Genomic DNA, 19905 nt, shown 5'->3' with positions numbered 1-19905 from the left:
TTCCGCTCAGACCCTGCTTGACTGAATAAAGCTTTTTGGCTATTGTCCTAGTTGCCCATTCGGCCCAAGGCAGAGCCAACTTTGGCCATTGGTTCAAACACCCCTCAGCCTTTTCAGCTATGAATAACTCAACCTCTCTGATAATTTGTTTTGCTGTGTGTGTGTGTGTGTGTGTGTGTGTGTTTTAAAAGTGTAAAAGAATTTTAGATTGAGCCTTCTGACTTCTAGCCCTGCATGTGCAACCTGGAGAAAATAGCTTACTGTCTTTGTGCCCAGCATCTTCTTTAGATACTGTGTGTCTTAGTTAGGGTTACTATTTCTGTGATGAAACACCACGACCAAAACAAGTTGGGGAGGAATACTCAGTTTACACCTTCACACCACTGTTCATCATCAAAAGAAGTCAGAACAGGAATACAAAACAGGGCAGGAAGCTGGCGGCACAAACTGATACAGAGGCCATGGAGGAGCGCTGCTTAACTGGCTTCCTCCTCGTGATTTGCTCAAGCTGCTTTCAAAGAATGCTTGCCTCTGCCTCTGGCATGCTGGGATTATTAAAGGCCTGTGACACCAAGGCCTGGCCTTAGCCGGCTTTCTTATAGATCCCAGGACCACCAGCTCAGTAATAGTACCACCCACAGTGGCCTGGCCCGCCCACATCAATAATTAAGAAAATGCCTTACAGCTGGACCTTATGGAGGCGTTGATTTTCTTAATCGGGATTCCCGCCTCTCAGATGACTTCAGCTATGTTGACATAAAACTATCTGGCACACTGCAGTTCTAGCAGATCTGGTGCAGAATTGGCGTTTAGAGATGGAACTCCAATTGTGGGTTATCAATACATCCAAGACCTCCTTTTACGAGGTCCCCCCCTCCCTGCCCAGACTCTCAATATGGACTCAATAGCATTAATCGGATCCATAATTCCAGGCTTATCGGTTGAGGGTCCTGGCGCTGCTTTGGCCCTTCTGTGGCACCTCCTCTCCTAACTCCTCTGCCAGGCTCCTCACGTAGTTGGCGCCCCACAAAAGCCTGGGGTTATAAGGATGGATGGGCCGAAGCCAGCGCAGTTCAGTGCGCAGAAGCCCCTGGACCAGGGAAGCAAGCTGAAGCCGGAGGTCCGCCAGGGGCTAGGTCCCTGCAGAAGATAGGGGTGTGGGGGTGGGGGTTGTTGTTGGTCGGGTCGGCAGGGGGCGCGCGAGGTGCAGGGCGGGGCTGCACCTGTGCTGCTGGCTGCTGGAGATGGGGAGGGGAGCGGCGCCAGAAGCAGCTGCGCGCCCCGCCCCGCGGGCTCCTCCCCGCCGCCGCGGCCCCTTAGCTGCTGCCCCGATGCGCTGTGCCCGAAGCCCGGACCCAGTAGTCACCAGAGCAGTTGGGGCACCCGGGCTGTCGCCGCCGCTGCCCACACCCCTCGCGGACCCCATTGGCCGCATGGAGTCTCCCGAGGGCGCTGGTCCCGGAGGTGAGTCCGATCCTGGTCCCCAGAACCCAGAAACAAACCGCAGCCCCTCCCTCTGCCCACTGGCCGGCTGCTCCCGGGGCCTGGAGACCCGCTGATGCCTTCTGAGCCCGCCCGTCAGACTCAGAGCTAGGGGCGGAGGAGGGGGCCGGGCCAGCTCCTTGGAAACGTGCGGGTACCCGGCTCGGCAAACACAGACTGCGTCTCCGGGCTCTTTGCGAGCTCCGGGCTCAGGAAGCCTTGGGGACTGCCCTCCAAGGCGGTGACCAGGGGTTGCGTCCTGAGCCCCCTGTCAGCTGAGGCTGGAGTGGGGGAGGGGCGTGCAGGGACCGGAGTTAGGGGTCTGGAGAGGCGATTCGTAGGGGCGATGCTACCCGTTTGTTCTCGCGTAGGCTTTGTTCGCCCCAGCGGCGATACCAGGAGGAATGACAAGAGGCGGAAGAGGGTCTGGGGCTCCGGGCTGAGCTGGGGTTCTGGTGAGGTCATGGCGCATGCACCCGAGCTCCTGGTGCTGCAGGGCAGTGGCGTCCGAGCTGCCCAGCTGCCATATATTTGGAAGGGAAGGTGTGAATGGTGTGCGCCCTCCTCAGCCTCTCCCAGCAGCTGAAGACCCGTGAGGTTAAGCTCTTACCGCAGGTCTGCCCTCCTTGGAGTGTGCCCACGGGCAGATGGCTAATAATAGAGGGAAAACTCTTAAAAATCACCTACCTCGCATCTCGGCTTTCCAAACAGCTTTTCAGGGATCCACCGCTGTGGGAACTTGGATGTAATCTGAACAATCCTTCACTTGCGTAGCCATGCCCGACAGCTCTAGGATTTCCTGAAGATCCCATTCCCATCCCAAGGAGCCACCAAGTGTCTGAGCATTTGGCCAGCTTGCCAGTCTGCCTGCAGCCCCAGCCACACGATGGCTTCTTAAGTCTAAAGGGTTGCTGTCTGTCCCCTGGGAGCTGTCCCCAAGCCAGTGTCTGCAGGTGGGGAGCAGTGTCCTGCTTGAAAACCCTTATCCTCCTAAGCCGCCAGACACTTTCCAGCCAGTGGGGTCGGTTGTGCTTTGTTGTGTTTTGATGGGAGATCACTGCTCTTGCTGTTGACAGTCCCAGGACCCTGGGTCGTCCCAGCCCCAGCTCTGTGGGTACCAGAAGGCGAACGGTTTAGAGAGCAGGGACTTGCTTGTAGAGCTCGGGATGATTTTTTTGAGTTGTGCCCCCCTGAGCCTCCGTTAGCATGGGTGTCAGTACAGGCAGCCCCTTGTATCCGGCAGAGGTTTTTCTTTCTCTGGGGAAAGGAAGAACATGCCCACAAGCTTAAACAGATGGGAGTGAGCTGTTTCTGATGTATATATTACTATTGGGGGTGGGGCTCAGACACCCGATTCAGTGAGCAGACCCCAAGTACCTACCTATCATGTGCAGGTAGTGTGCCTGTATGTCAGGAGGTTAAAAACCAAGAACGATCCTCCCTTGGTGCCTTTAGTGGTTTTTTTCTTGTCTGCATCCTGAGCTAGTGAGCTGTGCTTGGTGGGACTTCATAAGGGTGACTGTAACGGTAACTTTGTTTTGGAGCGTGTGAGACACACACAAAAGCAGAGCCCAGGATGACGGAGTTCTGAATAACACCCTCCAGGCCCGCGGCGGGGCTAGTGCATTCAGACCTTGTCAACCTCTCTCTAGTATTCCTCGTTAAATCTAGACATTTTATTCACCAGTAGTCACTGAAGAAACAACCCCCCAAAGTAAAATCTTTATTATCATTAAGCCAGGGTCTATGTAGGCCAGGCTTACCTCCACCTCCTGAATTCTGGGTCTAAAGGTGTGTGCCATCATGCCAAGCCTAATACACAATTTTTGAACCTGAATAATTTAGGGGATGGGAAATGTGTCATTATGTAGCCCTGGCTGGCCTGGAGTTCAGAAGTCTGTCTGCCTCCACCTCTTGAGTGCTGGGAGTAAAGGTACGGCCTTCCATTCCCTGGGTCATAATTTCGTCAAAGTGTGCAGATCATGGGGCTGAGTCATGTGTGTGAAAGTGTAAAAGCTGCCTTCCTTGAGAAGCCTACCTGATGCCTTTGGGCACCAAGTCTTTGCCCCATCCTCGTCCCTAAGGAGGGAGGGTGTCCCCAGAGTCTAGAGAAACAGGAGGCTGTGGTCCTGCATGGAGAGTAGACATGGGGTCTCAGCTTCCTTCAAAGACTGCACTGATGGTCTAGACTCAGGGGTGGAGGGGAGATGCTGGGGAAATGGGCTCAGGTGACTCTTACCTTGTGACCATCCCTCCCCGCTGGTGGCCATTTTGTTTACATATTCATGTCATGAATTGTTCACTTGTTCAGTGGTGTAAAAAGTGGCCGGGCCTTGGGAGTACAGCAAGAAACATGAGATTGAGGCCTAGTTTCCAAGTCACAGAGGTGCTAGAACTAGGGCAACAGTGAAGCCTGTGTGACAAGTCAGCCCATAGGAAGCCCGGCGGGCAGGAAAGTCAGCACTCCCAGTCTCCATCCACAGGCTAGGGCGGCAACAACAGCAGCCCCAACAGAGGCTGTACGGGGACCAGAGCCAGGGATCACTGTGGAGTCCTCCCAGGGCATCAGACACCACTTCCCCCTACCGTGTCCAGGGTGACTCCGGATCTGAACCTGTTCAGCTCAGCTAGTCTGCCTGGTTTGCTGTGCCCTAGCCTGCCTGCCATGGCACCTCTGCTTAGCTGGGATGGGCAGAAGATCTTGCTGGAAAATTTGTTCCTTCTTCCTTCAGTAGCTTGCCAAGAGGACAGGCTGACCTGGATGAATCTTAGCATGGCCTCTTATTAACTGTGGAGCCTTGGGGGTCATCACTCATACACACACACACACACACACACACACACACACACACACACACGGGGGGGGGTCATTCATAGACACACACAGTGTGGGGGTAGGAGAGAGAAAGATAGATGGGGGGGTCAGAGGCTTCCAGTGTCTTGACAGATTTTAACTTTTGACTTCATACCTCGTGATCTGCCCACCACCACTTCCCAATTGCTAGGATTGTCAGTGTGAGCAGTGCACCGGTCTCAAGGGTGGTCTGCTTACTTGATGGCAGAGAGTCTCACCAAGCCCTGCCTCCACATCCCTAGTTTGGGACGGCAGGCATGTACCACAAGAATGTTCTTGATGATGACAATTCTGTCTTCATTCTCCTCCCCGACCAACACACTTGGTTAAGGACAAAGCACCAGGATTTACAGAATAAAGACGGGACCAAGGCCAGAGTGAGATGGAAAAGAACCAACACTAGATACATGAGGATGCTTTAAAAACTACAGATAACACTTGCCGAGTGAGTGTGCGTGACGCTCTTGGATGTTCTTGGTTTGATCCCCAGCACCCTACACAAAGGCACCACATCTCACTGACTGCAAAGCCTCACGGACAAAATATGGAAAGACGTAATAGAACCACTATTGTCTTGTCCCAGGGGCTGAAGAGTATGTAACCCCAGGATCTCTAGTAAGGGGTGCAAGATAGGGGCCATACTTGATGCTTAGCTAAGGTCCTAGATGGGGTCCCCATCTCAGCACAAGAGACGCCAGAAAATGGAGGGAAGTGGGAACAGTCCCTGCATCTCTTCCCTTCCACCTGGACTATCCTCACGGCTCACCCTCATGCAGATGGACACTCAGTAGAAGCTGGAGTTCAGAGGTCCACTAGTCCTGCACACAAGCCTACTGTGGCCTACGACCCATCCCCCTCTCCTGAGTTCCTGGTCCCCTCTGAGAGCCACGCTCCCCCTCGGCCCTTTGCATCCGATAGGGGAAGGCTGGAGTGTTCATGGATGCTCCGGCCCCGCATCTGCTGTCAACACATCTCATTAGGAAAGGCAGTCTAGCCTGACAGGCAGCTGTCGACGTCCGGAGCCTGGGCTGTGGCCACCTCAGCTCAGACCTTGCTCGCAGCGGCAGCTGCTCTTAGTGTGTTCAGTGTTCATCACCCAGGGCTGCCAAAAATAATCCACGGGACACTTGTGCACCCCAGCACAGATGCGTAGATCACACAGGGCTGCCATCCACCTGGGTCCATACTGAGTGACTGCAGATGGGGGTCAGACACACCATGAAGGACCTAGAAACCAGAAGTTGGAGAGTCTGGGAAGAGCTCACTGGGAAAAGGGCCGGGAGGCAGGAATGTGGTATGCTTTCCTCTGGGAAGAAGGTAACCCAAGGGACAGGCACAGCGGGGCACACCTGACTAGCTATTGGGATCTCTGGTGGGGTGTGGGGAATGGCAAGGAAGCTGCCGAGGGAAGGGAGATGACGGGTACCTGCTAAGAGCTCTAACTGACCCCATGGGAAAAGCTGCCGGCATCGTGTATGGGGATACACGGAGTCCAGCACCCCACTGGGTGATGGCTGCTGGCACTGGAAAGAAAGTGCCCTAATGCTAGTGTGGGGCTAAGCACAGTCTCTACCTCTGCAGATCCCCGAGGGGCTCCTGCTCCCCAACAGAAAGCTGTTAAGTAAGAAAGACCAGCACACCGCAGCGGTGGGGCTGGTGGTGGATGGCGAGGATGCTGCTTCCCACTTCGGTTCTCTTCCATTTGCTACACAGGTTTTTTTTCTCAAGTCAGTCAGTGCCCAGAAGGAAGGCGGGAACCCATGAGTGACTAATAAACATACAGTAACCAGACACAGTACGGGCACAGCGGAGCCTGATGCCGACAAACCTGATGTAGAGTTCCCAGACTAAGAGCACCCTGGAGCTACAGTGCTGAGTGGCCTGTCTGTCTCTCTGTCCACTGGCAGTACCTCTGCTTCCTTATGGTCATGAAACGGAACCCCTCGCCATGGCCAGGACCTCCTACTCCTACTTGTCACAGAGCCCTGTCCTGGACAGACGTGGGGTCCCACGAGTGTGGAGGTGACACTGTATCTTGGTTACAGAGATCGTTAAGGAAGTCAAGGTACCGCAGGCTGCCCTGACTGTTCCAGCTCATGAGACAGGGGACACTTGCCATACACCTGTGGCAGAGGAGGAGGAGGTTGGCATCCCAATACCAGCACCAGGGTTCCTGCAGGTCACGGAGAGGAGGCGTAAGTATCACTGGCCATCCATCCCAGCAGCCTGAGTGTGAAAGGTGACAACACTGCCCAGAGAAGGGCAGCTGTGTATGCAGTTGTCCTATCTGCAGAATGGAGGAGCTGAGAAGCTCTCTGGTCTGGAGTGTGCAGAGCCATCGGGGCTCTGGGTTTGTCTGGTCTTGTCTATAGTACTGGCTTTGCAGAAAGTGCCAGTTCTGGGAATGGCTCAATGGGTAAACTGCTTGCTCTGCAAGCTTAAGACCTCAGTTCAGATCCCCAGGTCTCCTGTAAGATAAACCAGGCATGGTGGTACATGCTTATAACCCCGACGCTGAGGAGGCAGAAGTCCTTGGGACTTCCTGACCAGCCAGTCTTAAATATGTGACTCCCCATCTCAAAGGGTAAAGCAGAGAACTGAGTTAAGACCCCCTTCGGCCTCTGGCCTGCATGCATGCACATACGTATGAAAGTACACATGTATACCCAGGGGAGGGGGACCTGTGGAAAGAGGCCCCTAAGGCTCTTGGTAACTTAAGTGGGACTGGGAGGAGCCTGTGTGTTCTGTAACCCTTAGAGCCCCTGAGCAGTGTCTCCTCTCTGGAGGTGCACTTCGATCTCCTGGACCTCACTGAGCTGACCGACATGTCTGACCAGGAGTTGGCCGAGGTCTTTGCGGACTCCGATGACGAAAACCTTGCCACTGAGCCCCCAGCAGGTGAGGCTGTCACGCTGGCCTGAGGGAAAGAAGAGGTAGAGGGGGCGCTCTGGGGAAGTCCTGGGGCCCCTGGTTCCCTCAGATATCTACTTAGAAAGACACCTTTTTTACCCACCCGTGTATAGTACGTGTCCTTGCTTGTATTTTGCACTGCTGTTCGCACTTACAGAGGAACTTCCTTTCCTATCTACCTCTCCTTGACTTCCCAAATGAACCACACGAAGCCAACTTTTGTTCCTTGAAAATATAACTTACTAAATGTGGGTTTTAAGCTAAGCATAAGGTGGGGGGCATTCACCAACCTGGGCCCCCCATCATTTGAGTGGCTTCTCCTCAGGAAAGGAAGAGGTGCTAACATCTGGAGCGGATTATGTGGGTAAGCCAGCCTCACCATCCCTCCATCCTCCGGAGCCCTGTGCCAGCAGGGTGTGTTGTAATCCCTGTGGCCAGAACACAGGGTTTGCCACAAATCCTTACAGGGGACAAATCCTTCAGTCTTCAATTTTGTTTTGGTTTTTGAAACAGGGTTTCATTGTATCCCTGATTGTCCTTAAGTTCACTCTGTAGACCAGGCTATCCTCAAACTCAAGAGACCTACCTGCCTCTGCCTCCTTGGGTGCTGGGAATAAAGACTTACACTAACATGCCTGGCTCAATTTTTTTTTTTTTTTTTTTTTTTAAGCATTTGGGAAGCAAAAGCAGGCAGGTCTCCAAGTTTAAGGCCAGCCTGGTCTACAGAGTGAGCTCCAGGACAGCCAGGGCTACACAGAGAAACCCTGTCTCAAACAAAGACATGGTCTCATTGCATGTTGATTATGCACATCTTTGATCCCAGCACTTGAGAGGCAAAGGCAGAATTCTGAGTTCGAGGCCAGCCTGGTCTATAGAGTGAGTTGCAGGCCAGCCAAGGCTACATAGTGAACTCCTGTTTGTTTTTGTTTGTTTGATGTTTATGAGTGCTCAATCTGCATGTACACCTGCATGCAAGAAGAGGGCATCAGATCCCACCACAGATGGTTGTGAGCCACCATGTGGTTTCTGGGAATTGAACTCAGAACCTCTGGAAGAGCAGCCAGTGCTCTCAATTGCTGAGCCATCTCTCCAGCCCCAAATCCTGTTTAAAAAAAAAAAAAACTTAAAAAAAAAAAAAAAAAAAAAAAAAGAGTCTTACTATGTAGCCCCTGGCAGACTTCTCTTTGTAGACCAAAGTGGCCTCAAACTCAGAGATCCAACTGCTTCTACCTCCCAAGTGCTGGGATTAAAGTCACCACCACATCTGGTCCTCCAACATTTTAAAAAGTCATCACTGTGACCTTCAGATATCCACTCTGTGCTATGGGGTAGGAAAAGCAAAGGAAAAGTCCCCTCCCCCCCAACCACAGCTTCTCCCAACCCCAAGTCAAGACAGGCACACATGACCTGGATTAAGGCCTATGCTGTGTGCCAAGGGCCAGATGAAAGTCGGTCACCATTCTTTTACCTTCTGAGACATGGTCTTACCATGTAGTTGGGCTGGCCTGGAACTTGCTTTGTAGACCAGGTTGGCCTTAAACTCAGATCTGCCTACCTCTGCCTCCTAATCGCTAGGAAATCAGCATCCTTATTAAAGGTATTACCAGCCCCAGTGAGGACTCTGCCAGCAGACCAGTTGCTCACGTGCTTCTGGAGGCTGGTGGAGTGGCCTACATATATCCAGGGAGCTGTGGGCTCGGAGATAGGACAGCGGCATGAAGGTGGACCCTGGCTCCGTCCCACGGGTTTCAGTCCCAGCTCTCCTGCAGAATGGAGACCTAACCTTATCTGGTGGCACCCCTTCTTAGCTCTGCCTTCCCCTCAAGCCTGTGTGTGTGTGTGCTGAGCCAGGAAATGACCTGTGACGTCTGCTGCTAGGCAGGCAGAGTGCAGAGCTCAACTCCAGCCCAACTGTGCCCCTAGCTCCATACAGCCTGTACCCTGGACAGGAGCTGAGGTCTCATGATGGGGCAGACACTGTCAGGCTTACAGGGCTGCAAGATTATACTAAGCTACTTAGGAAGTCGGGGTTTGGCAGTGGCCTATTGATATGGGGGATAGGGCAGACAGTCTCATACTTGAGCCAGGCATAGCAGTGCCTGGCATTAACCCCCACACTCGGGAAGCAGAGGCAGGTGGATTTCTGATTTTGAGGCCAGCCCAGTCTTTGTAGTAAGTTCCAGGCCAGTCAAAGCTATAGAGCAAGACCCTGTCTCAAAAAACAATGAGTGGGAAAAAAAGAAAGTCCAGTGACTCCTAGGGACATCAGAAAAGTCCCTGCCCATCCTATAAACTCCTCAGTGCAGTGGCAGACACTTAAGAGGCCTGTGTGTACCCGGAAACCACAAAGCTGAGACTGGCAGAGCCACAACGTGGAGACTCAGCCCTCTGTCTTGCTGAATTCTAGACTGTACCTTTCTGTGTTTTCACCAGGTCTGCACCCACTATCTCGGGCCAGCTGCCTACGCTCGCCGTCCTGGACAAAAACAAGGGCGGAGCAGAACCGTGAGAAACAGCCCCCCAGTGACCCAGAGCGGCAAGGGACAATTATGGACACATTCCTCACTGTGGAGGAGCCCAAGGAGGATTAGCCCGTCTCCTTCTGTTCTGGAGTTGCTTGAAGGGCTGGGCCAGACCACCATAATGGCACCGTGGGACAGTACTGGCACAAGAGACACTCTGTCAACTCCAAGACTCCAGCCATCACCCCTGACAACATGTCAAAGTCTGGGTGCCAGGCCTCTGGACACTCTAGCACAAGCACAGCCCAGTGGCCTTCGGTCCAGCTGGTTCCTGGACCCTGAATCAGGGACGACACGAATGGAGTCTCTGCCTTGGGATGAGACAAGGAATAGGCAGCAGTGGCCTGGGTCTTATCAAAACCTGTCTGTAGGACAAGACTATGTCTCTTGTGAGATTCCAAATAGCTTCTAAGTATGGGATCCAATCCCGAGAGCTGCCCAGGAGTCTGTAGGGGTTTATCTCCAACGTCAGTGAGCTCAAAGCCCAAAGTAGATTTGGTGGTAGGTCAAGGGCTGGCTCTGCTACCTAGCCGAGTGGCAGTGGTGGGTGTTACTTTCTTAAGATTTCCACCATGACTTAAATTTTATACCCTTCCTCTGCCCTAGGCAGGTATTACTGTTTCCAGTGTCTGCCCCAGGCCGGCTCTGCTTGTTCTGTGGCTGTGACAGTTCAAAGGCTGAGAAACTGCCCCATGTCTTCCTTAGTTCAGAACATCCAACCTCAGTGATGACTCCCAGATTGCTCGGAAGGACAGAGCACCGTCTCCCCAGTCCTGTGTCTGTCGGTCTCTCAGAGGGCACTGTGTCTCTCCACATCCCATTGCCTACACACCACCCACACAGCCTGTCAGGTGTTCAGCTGACTGGCCCGACACTGTGCATCTGTCTCTGGAGCAGCTCAGAGGTGGCAGGAACAACCTAGCCACCCACTGTGCTGTGAGATGTTGGGCACTCAGTTTAGACTCTCAACACTCTTTTCATGTGCACAAAGACAAAACACACTGGCCGATCTGACCAAGAATCAAAGACTGGTTTTGAAATAAAGGTTTACTTGCTTTTTGTCCCCAGGCTGACCTGCCCACTGCCCACCATCTTCTGAGGAAGACGAGGCTTTTGATTTTCATTTGCAGTGAATGCTACCAGGGATAAAATGCCCTGGGCTTCTGCTGGGGCGGGAGCGGCATCCAGGAGGTCCCTGCTTCAGAGCCACCCTGCCTCTGCACAGCTGACCCCTAAATGTGGGTTATTTCTGCCTGTCTCCTGAAATGAAAACCAACCCTGGTTTCTAAAGGATACAACCCAGCAGCTGCCTTTTCATATCCAGGTAGCAGTGTAGCCTTGGCCACACTCCAACCTACAAGGGTCTTACCCTCACCACCCACCCTTCCTGCTGCAGCTCGCAGAGGGCACAGTGACAGAGTGGGAGTAAAGACGGTGACATCATCTTTGGACCTCTGGTCCCTCTAGATGGCATCAAAGTGACACTGGGGCTCTGCTGTGCTGTTCCAGCCTGTGCTTATTTGAGTTGCATTTTAGGGACAAGTGCCCCAGATTTCTAGCCCCTAAATACAACAAAAGGAATCACTAAGAAAATCCTGCCAACTCTTCCAGTCAACAAAGGTGGTCTGAGCTGAAGGAGCACTCTATCCAGAAGCCACACATGCTACTTAACCTGTGAAATGTGAACATGGAAACCAGCCAGGCCTGACTACCTTTCTTGAGGCCCAGGGCAGTCATCTCAGGTCTTGTAGGCAGCCAGGTCTACCGTGTACATTTTATAGGAATGGCATGGTTTCTGGCAAATCCTTTTTATTTTTATTTTTATTTTTTTTTTGCTTTTCGAGACAGGGTTTCTCTGTGTAGCCCTGGCTGTCCTGGAACTCATTCTGTAGACCAGGCTAGCCTCGAACTCAGAAATCCACCTGCCTCTGTCTCCCAAGTGCTGGGATTAAAGGCGTGCGCCACCACTGCCCAGTGGTTTCTGGCAAATTCTAAGCCCCCCATCCCTGTCCCTTTTCTAGGAGGGAGGCGGCAGAAACCCTGTCCACTTCTCTGCTCTCACTGAGCAGGGAAGGAAGGTCAGCTCGCACCTCCCCTACCTCTGGTGCTCTCAGGTTTGCACGGCAGGTGGAGCAGCACCAGCATGGGGTTCCCTGATGTGCTGTCGTGAAGTGCCCGTGAGTCACGGGAACAGATGAGATAGATTCCATTGGTAAGATACCACCAGAGCAAGAAAGAGGATGTTACAGCTCTTTTACCAGCAACCAGTGAAAGCCAGACTGTGTGAGTGTTGGGGAAGGGTAGGGGCACACCTGGATCAAAGGGAGAGGTGTGGATAGCAAAGCTCCATGAGGACACTGAGCCAGTGGATGGGAGGTCACAAGAAGAATGCTGACCCCTCAGGGTCTGGGGTGCACAGGAGCCCGGCCCCCAGGTATGCTCAGAGGGTGGGAGACGGCTGCAGCCTGAAAGGCAGTGATCAGAGTTGATGGTAATTCCAGTCTTCTACAGGTATACACCGTGCCTGTCCTCCACCATCCCCACAGCCCCCAGATGCTCCAGTGGAAGGCTCTGACACTTGATCTGCCTTAGGGGAAGCCCAGAGGAGACAGGGCCAGCCCAGATACCTACCCTGCCCAACCACTGGCCTGTCACATAGATGTGCCAAAGTGGCAACCTCAAACAGCCCTGTGTCAGTGCTGACCCTGAAGTCCCTACCACAGACTGCACGATGTCACAGGCCTTCTAGGGGCTGAGGGACCACCCCCACCTCATCAGAGGGAACCTAATACAAAACCCCCAGGACCCTAAGTAGTTAAGTGAATAATTTGGTTGACACCATGATATGGGTTTAAAATTCAATAATGTGCCGGCAGTGGTGGCTCACACCTTTAATCCCAGCACTTGGGAGGCAGAGGCAGGTGGATTTCTGAGTTCGAGGCCAGCCTGGTCTACAGAGTGAGTTCCAGGACAGCCAGGGCTACACAGAGAAACCCCGTCTAGAGAAACCAAAAATAAAAAATAACGTGGGGCTGAAGAGATGGCTCAGTAGTTAAGAGCACTGGTTGCTCTTCCAGAGGACCTGAGTTCAATTCCCACCACCCACATGGTGGCTCATAACTGTTAACTCCAGCTTCAGGGGATCTGACACCCTTTTCTGGGCCCTATAGGTATTGCATGCATGTGGTGCACATACATACACACACACACACACACACACACAGGCAAAACTCCTGTACACACAAAATTAGAAATGAAATTTTTTTTTTAAGTTCAATAATGTACACTTTACAAACAGTGAAAGTTGAAAGTAGCTGTCCCCCGATGACATTTCTGAGGTGAGCATGACAATTTAGAGAATGTGTGACACCATGCACACCCGGTATAGTCTTTACATCCAGCAATGCACCCACTTCACCCAATCTGGTCCACAGCCAGGTCCCAAAGAGAAGGACAAAGGTTTAAGAGGCAGAGGGCGGGTCTCCACCCTCCCAGGCAGGACCCCAGGAAGCTCAGCCATCAGTTCAAAGGCTAGAGAGTCGACAGAGTGCTTGCTGTACAAGCACAGATGTCCACTATAGCTCCTGCCATCCACGTAACAGCCAGGGATAGAGGTAAGCCTGAAATGCCAGCGCTGGGTGGGCAGACAGGAGGACCCCTGGAGCCTGCTGGCCTGCAGATGTAGCCAGATTCAGTAAGAGAGTCTTCCAGGTAGACTGGATGGCAAGATGGCTCAGTGGGTAAAGGCACTTTCTGTCAAGCCTGATGATCTAAGGAACCCACACAGTGGAGAGAACAGAGGTTCTCCCAGAGCTTGTCCTCTGCCCCACACATGGGCACCAGCACCATGGTGCGTATGTGTTTGTGGACATGCATGTGCAGATATAAGCACAAGTAAATAAACTGAAAACAATAGAGAAAGAAAGAAATTGAAGAAGACATACTATCATATGCACATATGCATACACACAAACACTTTTAAGAAGTCAAGAGAGCAAACGGATTCCTCCCCAGGCCATGAGCAGACCTGAAGCAGGCCCATGTAGCTGACGGTGCAGCTCTGATCTGTGACCCCAGTGAGTCCTGAAGGACGTACACAAGAACGCTCATGGAACCCAAGACTCCAAGCACTCAGCTCACAGAGCAGGCCTCACCATACCCCAGGATCAACGGGAAAAAGATGCCTCTTTCAGCACGGAGGCTTGCAGTTCACAAAGCCATTCCTGTACTCACGAGCTGACCTATGACAAAAGGACTGGTATTCACGCACCAGAGCCAGGGTCTCGGCCAAAACAACCCTCGGGGAGGGGACTCTCTGTGGATTCTGAATGGTCTTCTCTGAAAAGTCTGTTTGCAGTTGTCACCTGGTTTTAATTCACAAAGATGGAACTAAACTTGACACCCCATCAGTGAGGCAGCAAATCCAAAGGTTAGATGCCAGGTCTGACTGACAAAACAGAATTTCTGATGCTGCCACAGGCTGGGGCGGCCATACTCCCTGTCCTCAACTGCACATCCACTGGTGTGCTGGCTTTCCTGCCTAAGGACTCATCAGCTCACAGACCTAGCCTTCCTTTGTTAACTGGCTTACATTTTCTTTAATTCTTCACCAGACTTTATCTGTGCTGAGTCAAGGATCATCCCGTGAGCAGTTACCTCAGAGACAAGCCGTAAGAAGCAAACTTTGGAACCTGAATCAGCTGTGTCTACTGAAAACCTGATGCAACCCCGCACGCCTTACACCTGGAGTCCCTCCAGAAAGACATCACTCTGGGCTTCACACAGCCAGGCGGACTTCCTCTCCTGTCTGAACTGACCACCTTAGGTCCAGGGCCTATGGTCTCAGGCCGCACCTTGGCTCCCTCAGCTATGTCCTCGGCTGGATGCTAGAGCCTAGCTGTTTCTCTGTGGATTTTGAATGGTCTTCTCTGAAACGTCTGTTTGCAGTTGTCACCTGTTTTAATTAGTTTTTCAGTTACTCTGACAGCCGCTCTGCAAAGGCTGAGCAGCTCCCAGTCAACAGTGGTCACAAGTCGCCACCGGTGGCCACAGGCTATGCAGGGCTCTCCTGCAAGCACCGCTCAGTGCCTCCTTCCTCCCGCCCCTGATTCCAGTCTTTCAGCCCCTCAGGAAGGGATGTGTCTTCCTCTAGGCTGCCGGTACCCTCTACAAACTCCTCATAGGTGGACTTCTCCGCAAAGGGCCGAGGGCCCAAGAGCTCTATCATGTCGGCTTTCTCCAGCACTTCCTTCTCCAGGAGTCGCCTGCCAACCTAGAAAGGATGATCCCCCATCAGGCTGTGCCCAGGGCAGGGATGTACTTAGTGGTCCTGATCCAGTACAGAACCTAAGCTAAGTAAACTTGTGGAGCTCAGCAGGAACCACACTCCATCCTGGGCCCCGCTTACCTTCTCCACCTGCTCCCGGCACTGTGTGAGCAGCTCCAGGGTCCGATTATAGGCGGACCTGACAAGGCACCGGACCTCTTCATCAATGAGCTGGGCAGTAGCCTCACTGTATGGCTTCTCCACCATGGTTTCTCCTTGTCTGGGGAAGTCAAAGGATACCTGGCCCAGCTTCTCACTCATTCCAAACTGCACAATCTGAAGAACAGGAGGAGCCCAGGGTCAGTCATGTCCAAGGGAACAAACAGGGCCACACAGGGGGACACTACTCCTTACCTGGGCATAGGCACTCTGAGTGACCTTCCTCAGGTCGTCCTGAGCCCCTGTGGTGATCTGACCAAAGAACAGCTGCTCAGCCACCCTGCCTCCCAGCATCATACACATGCGGTCGAAGAGTTGCTCCCGTGTGTAGAGGTACTGCTCACGGGGAAGGTACTGGGCATAGCCAAGCCCCTTGCCCCGAGGTATGATGGACACCTGAAAAATAAGAACGTGCAGCTGGAGAAACCGGTCACTGGGCAAGAGCATGTATTGCCCTTAGAAAAAAACCCAAGTTGAGTTCCCAGAACTCACATTGGGTGGCTTGCAGATCAGAGGCCCCCTTCCGGACTCTGTGAGGTCTGTCTGCCCTTAGGTGAGCAAACCCACACCCAGACACACCCACACAGTGCAGTAAAGAGCAGGAGAGATGGCTCAACTGGCTGCACTGTGACAAACTGACCTGGGTTCAGTTCCCACCACCCACACAGTGGCTCACAAGCACCTGTAACTCTGTATCCTGCGCTCTAGGACATCTGACCCTCTTGTGCTGAGAGCAAACATGCAGGCAAAACACCCATACACATACACATAAATCTTTAAAAAAAAAAAAAAAAAAAAAAAAAACTAAAATTAATCTTAAAAAAAAAAATTCAAAGCATAGACTTCATCAACCTCAAACACTGCTCCACTAGGCCCTGAAGGGGCCACAGTCCCCTTATGACTGAGGACGGCAGGTTAAGGCCCTGAACTTGAACCCACTGTAGACAGCGGAGCTGCCTGCGCACACCCACCCGAGCAGACTGAGTCTGGCTGAGTAACAGGCCCTTCAGGATTTGAATGCACAGTTACTTGCACAAGAGTCGGATACAAAGCTAAGCCTCACCCCGAGCCAATACCTCCTGCTCTGCCTCCCTGCCTCAAAAGGAATCTGACAAATTACAGACCCACATATTCCGTAAAAACTAAGGGAGCCTGAGGGACAGTTCAGATGGTAAAGGCTCTGACCACCAAGCTGTAGGACCAGTTTAATGCCCAGGACCCATACAGTAGGAGAAAACTGGCTCCTACCTCTGACCATCTTATGTGTGTACACACAAGCAGGCAGGCAGGCAGGCAGGTAGGTGCGCGTGCGCGTGTACACACACACACACACACACACACACACACACACACACACACACAGGAAAGTGGAAGAGCTGTAGAACCGTAAGTGTGAGTGTGCTGTACCCATGTGGGCCGACACCTAGAAAGCTGGAGACAGTACTTGGGCCGAGAGGCTGCCAAGGTCATCAGCTGATACACAGCTTGAGCAACTGACCTTCAGCAGAGGGTCTGCATGCTCCAAGAACCAGCCCACCACTGCATGCCCAGCCTCGTGATACGCTACAGCTGTCTTTTCACTGCGTTGTAGGACCTGGGTCTTCTTCTCAAGGCCTACAAACCACATTCCAAGGAGTGAGAAACAAGGGAAGAATGTCCATTCCCAAACCCCCATAGGCAACCCGACAGTCTGTACTGACTGCCAGATCCCAGTCCCAAGGCCTAGTCAGGAACCGCCCCCCTCTGTCTCAGACAGTCTTCCCTCAGCTCCATTCTACTCTCTACTCTGGAGTGAAAGCCGTCTCCCAGAACTGGAGGGCACTCCAATCACTCAGTGTATCTAAACCTGACTGATTCTGCTTTAGAAAACCATCTGGGGGGCTGGAAAGATGGCTCAGCAGGTTAGGAGCACTGGCCACTCCTCAGGAAGTCAAGGGTTTGATTCCAGCACCCACATGGCACCTCACAACCGTGTAACTCCAGTTCCAAAGGGATCCCACCCCCTCTATGAGTGGGGTTCTATGAGTACTGCACACATGTTGTACACAGGTGTACATGTAGGCAAAAAAAAATATCCACACACATAGAAAAATAAAAATAAATCTAAAAACAAAATGTTTAAAGCAAGCCACTCTCAGCCAATCAACTTATAAGTCCAAATCCCAGATCACTTTATGTTATGTGTCAAGAAGCGTCACCCAAGCGATACACAGAGGGTGTTCTCAATGTCCACTCAGCACACTTACAACAGGTGCCGGACAAAGAGCAGATGACATGATGTGTCGAGCTGTGCAGACCACCGCTGCAAGGACTGATTGATTAGCTCCCCGAGCCGCTGGAGCGGCCCTCAAGACTGCATGTCCTCCAAGCTATTACTCTTCACAACCTAACAAAACCTCAGAGATGAAGCTCAAAAATGACTGCTAACCTGGCCAAACTTCGGCTTTGGACTGAGGGATGGACCTATATGACCATCTGCCTGACCCCCTCTCCAGGAACCACAGCAGACCAGCCACGGCAGCATTGGCAGCTCTGTCTCAGAGCCCTAAGAGACAAGCCTTAGTCTACCAAACTCCGGTTCCTGCCTGCTAGCACAGCTAGCTGTCTCAATTACCCAGGTGGCCAGTGTGCTGGCTGGAGACAGAAGAGCAGATGAAGAAAAACACTAACACTCACTCCTTTAACTGCTGTCCCAAGAGAGCTCAAGCACTAGGCATCCTGGGATGCCCCTGTTTAGCCCAGGCTTTTCCTTGGAACTGTTGTCATTCATCCAAGCTCTGCTCTCCGTCCCTCCAAGCAGACAGTCCCTACCCTCTACATCCAACCCCAGCTCTGGCTTCCCAGGGCCTGCACACACTTCAGGGGGACTGAGAATGGTGGGAGAGCCCTTGTTCTCAAGTCAGGTTCAGAAAACCAAATTGTTTTCTATATGCTGAAATGAGGCTGGGCTATCCAAAATCGCCTGTCCCTTCTCAGGGGATGTGGGCTCACCTCCAATGACCCTCTCAATGGCTTGCTCAAAGTGCCGCTCCTGGACAGAAGGGCTGAGGTGGCGGGCAGCAATCAGAGCGGCTTCATTGCACACATTGGAAATATCAGCGCCTGAGTCAGGAGAAGAAAGTCAAGTCTGTTTCTGGCTGCTGGAGACCAACTTTAGTAAAAGAAAATCTCAAGTAGAACCCAGGTTATAGTGCAGAAGAAGACTTAGTAGATAGAAATTGCTTCACCAGTCACTATTAATGTTGCCAAAGTTTCTTAGTTACACAATTTTACTGAGAAATAACTCATGTATCATAAAGGCATACGCTACATCAATTTTTCGCAAACTTACCAATGTGATGGACAATTTATCAACACGAAGGAGTCTACAATCACCTGGGAGACATCAGGACAGCTCCAGAGAAGCAGCCCACAGACGCCCAGTCTACTCTCAGACACAGATGCTCCTACTGGGCCTGCTCCTTCTACCTACAGATAGTTCCAGAGACCTTGGACAGCAAGGAAACAGCCAGCCCTCCTAACCCTGGACCAACATCCCCTTCCCCATTTTCTTAGGTTTCCAGGGACACATCACCCCAAAGTCAGCAGATGGTCATGATGGCTCTCTTCCATGCCACCACCACCTCTTCCTAATGCTTCCTCTTTTTAATTACACCAAAATGGAGGAATGTTAGCATTCCTTCTAGGCTTCGCCCCAGTTACCTGGCAACAGTGAGGTAGGTAGTTCTGGCTTACTGTAAAAGGGGCTGTTTGCCCCCTCCTTGCTCTCTTACTCTCTGCCCCTTCTCTCCCTGAACTGCTTCTCCCTCTCCTCCCCCTCCCCTCTCTCCATATGCTCATGGCCTCTCCTTCCTCTCTTTCTGTCTCTACTCCTTTCTCAACTCCCCTCCCCATGCCCTAAGTAAACTCTATTCTACACTACACCCATCGTGTGGCTGGTCCCTCAGGGGGAAGGGACGCCTCAGCATGGGCCCACAGAGGCACCCCTTCCCACCTCATCATACCTGGTTCTATAAAACATATCCTTGCTTCCTTTGTTTTAATAAAACACAACAACAGTGCCTCTGTAGCAAAGTGTGAGCCCTTCAACTTTTGCGAGACTGATCTGGCCATTGGGCAGCCCTGCAGCTAGCCCCACGTCTCATTTTAAAAGTCAGCGCCCATGCTTCCATTTCTGGCTTTCAGAAGAACACATGCTGCTCTCTATGAACTGTGCTCCTTAATACAGATCTATAATTGGCTTTATGTAATTAAAAAATTACAGAAAAAAAAGCTATAAACCAAAAAATCAAAATAAATAAGTAAAACCCATACCTACACAGGCGCCTTTGTAACTGTGCTTCTCCTTACGGCCTCAGGTTACCACCTCTCAGGCTCCCACTTCTGCCTGGAGAGCTGCCAGCGTTTCTCGCAGGGCAGATCTACAGAAAGCCCTGCCTCTTACAGTCTGTAAATACAGTCTGGGAGTCACAGTTTTCTCACGCTTCTTCTAGGTTTTCGTTTCCCAACAAAAGCTCAGAGTTCCTCACCCAGGACCCTGTGTCGCTCTGAAGCTTGAGTGTCTCGTTCTGTTCAGGTTTCATCCCTCACGAGTCTCTTGGACATGTGTACCGATCGTGTCTTTGGTCCAGTTGGGAGCTCTGTGTTGTCAC

General features: G+C 52.2%; 2 protein-coding genes across 3 annotated transcripts in view; one reads left to right on the top strand and one right to left on the bottom strand.

The window, feature by feature from the left end:
• Positions 1–1206: 1206 nt before the first annotated feature.
• Positions 1207–10836, top strand: Dbndd1 (dysbindin domain containing 1). Its single transcript, XM_034522604.2, has 4 exons — positions 1207–1464; positions 6382–6531; positions 7094–7234; positions 9680–10836. The coding sequence occupies exons 1-4, from the start codon at positions 1245–1247 to the stop codon at positions 9835–9837; spliced, it is 669 nt and encodes a 222-aa protein (XP_034378495.1). The 5' UTR covers positions 1207–1244; the 3' UTR covers positions 9838–10836.
• Positions 10837–13015: 2179 nt separating this feature from the next.
• LOC117723188 (mitochondrial inner membrane m-AAA protease component AFG3L1) overlaps positions 13016–19905 on the bottom strand; it is a 28286-nt gene continuing 21396 nt past the window's right edge. The window contains exons 13-17 of one of the 2 annotated variants that reach the window (XM_034522652.3): positions 18245–18355; positions 16752–16867; positions 15449–15649; positions 15176–15370; positions 13016–15040 (exon numbers count right to left, since the gene is read on the bottom strand). In XM_034522652.3, coding sequence (XP_034378543.1) covers positions 14822–15040; positions 15176–15370; positions 15449–15649; positions 16752–16867; positions 18245–18355 — 842 coding nt within the window. In that variant the 3' untranslated portion in view covers positions 13016–14821. The remainder of the gene's footprint in view (positions 15041–15175; positions 15371–15448; positions 15650–16751; positions 16868–18244; positions 18356–19905) is intronic. The other variant, XM_076916029.1, reaches the window with a different exon arrangement.

The sequence above is a fragment of the Arvicanthis niloticus genome, chromosome 18 (genome assembly GCF_011762505.2).
Source record: "Arvicanthis niloticus isolate mArvNil1 chromosome 18, mArvNil1.pat.X, whole genome shotgun sequence".
Taxonomy (NCBI): Eukaryota; Metazoa; Chordata; class Mammalia; order Rodentia; family Muridae; genus Arvicanthis; species Arvicanthis niloticus.
This window is presented reverse-complemented; position numbering and strand designations above follow the sequence as displayed.

Excerpts from the sequence above, each read along its gene's own strand:
- Dbndd1 (XM_034522604.2), top strand. The coding sequence starts at position 1,245 with ATGGGGAGGGGAGCGGCGCCAGAAGCAGCTGCGCGCCCCGCCCCGCGG. Across the intron at positions 1,465-6,381 it reads CGAGGGCGCTGGTCCCGGAG|AGATCGTTAAGGAAGTCAAG; the intron begins GTGAGTCCGATC and ends TCTTGGTTACAG. Across the intron at positions 6,532-7,093 it reads GCAGGTCACGGAGAGGAGGC|AGCCCCTGAGCAGTGTCTCC; the intron begins GTAAGTATCACT and ends TGTAACCCTTAG.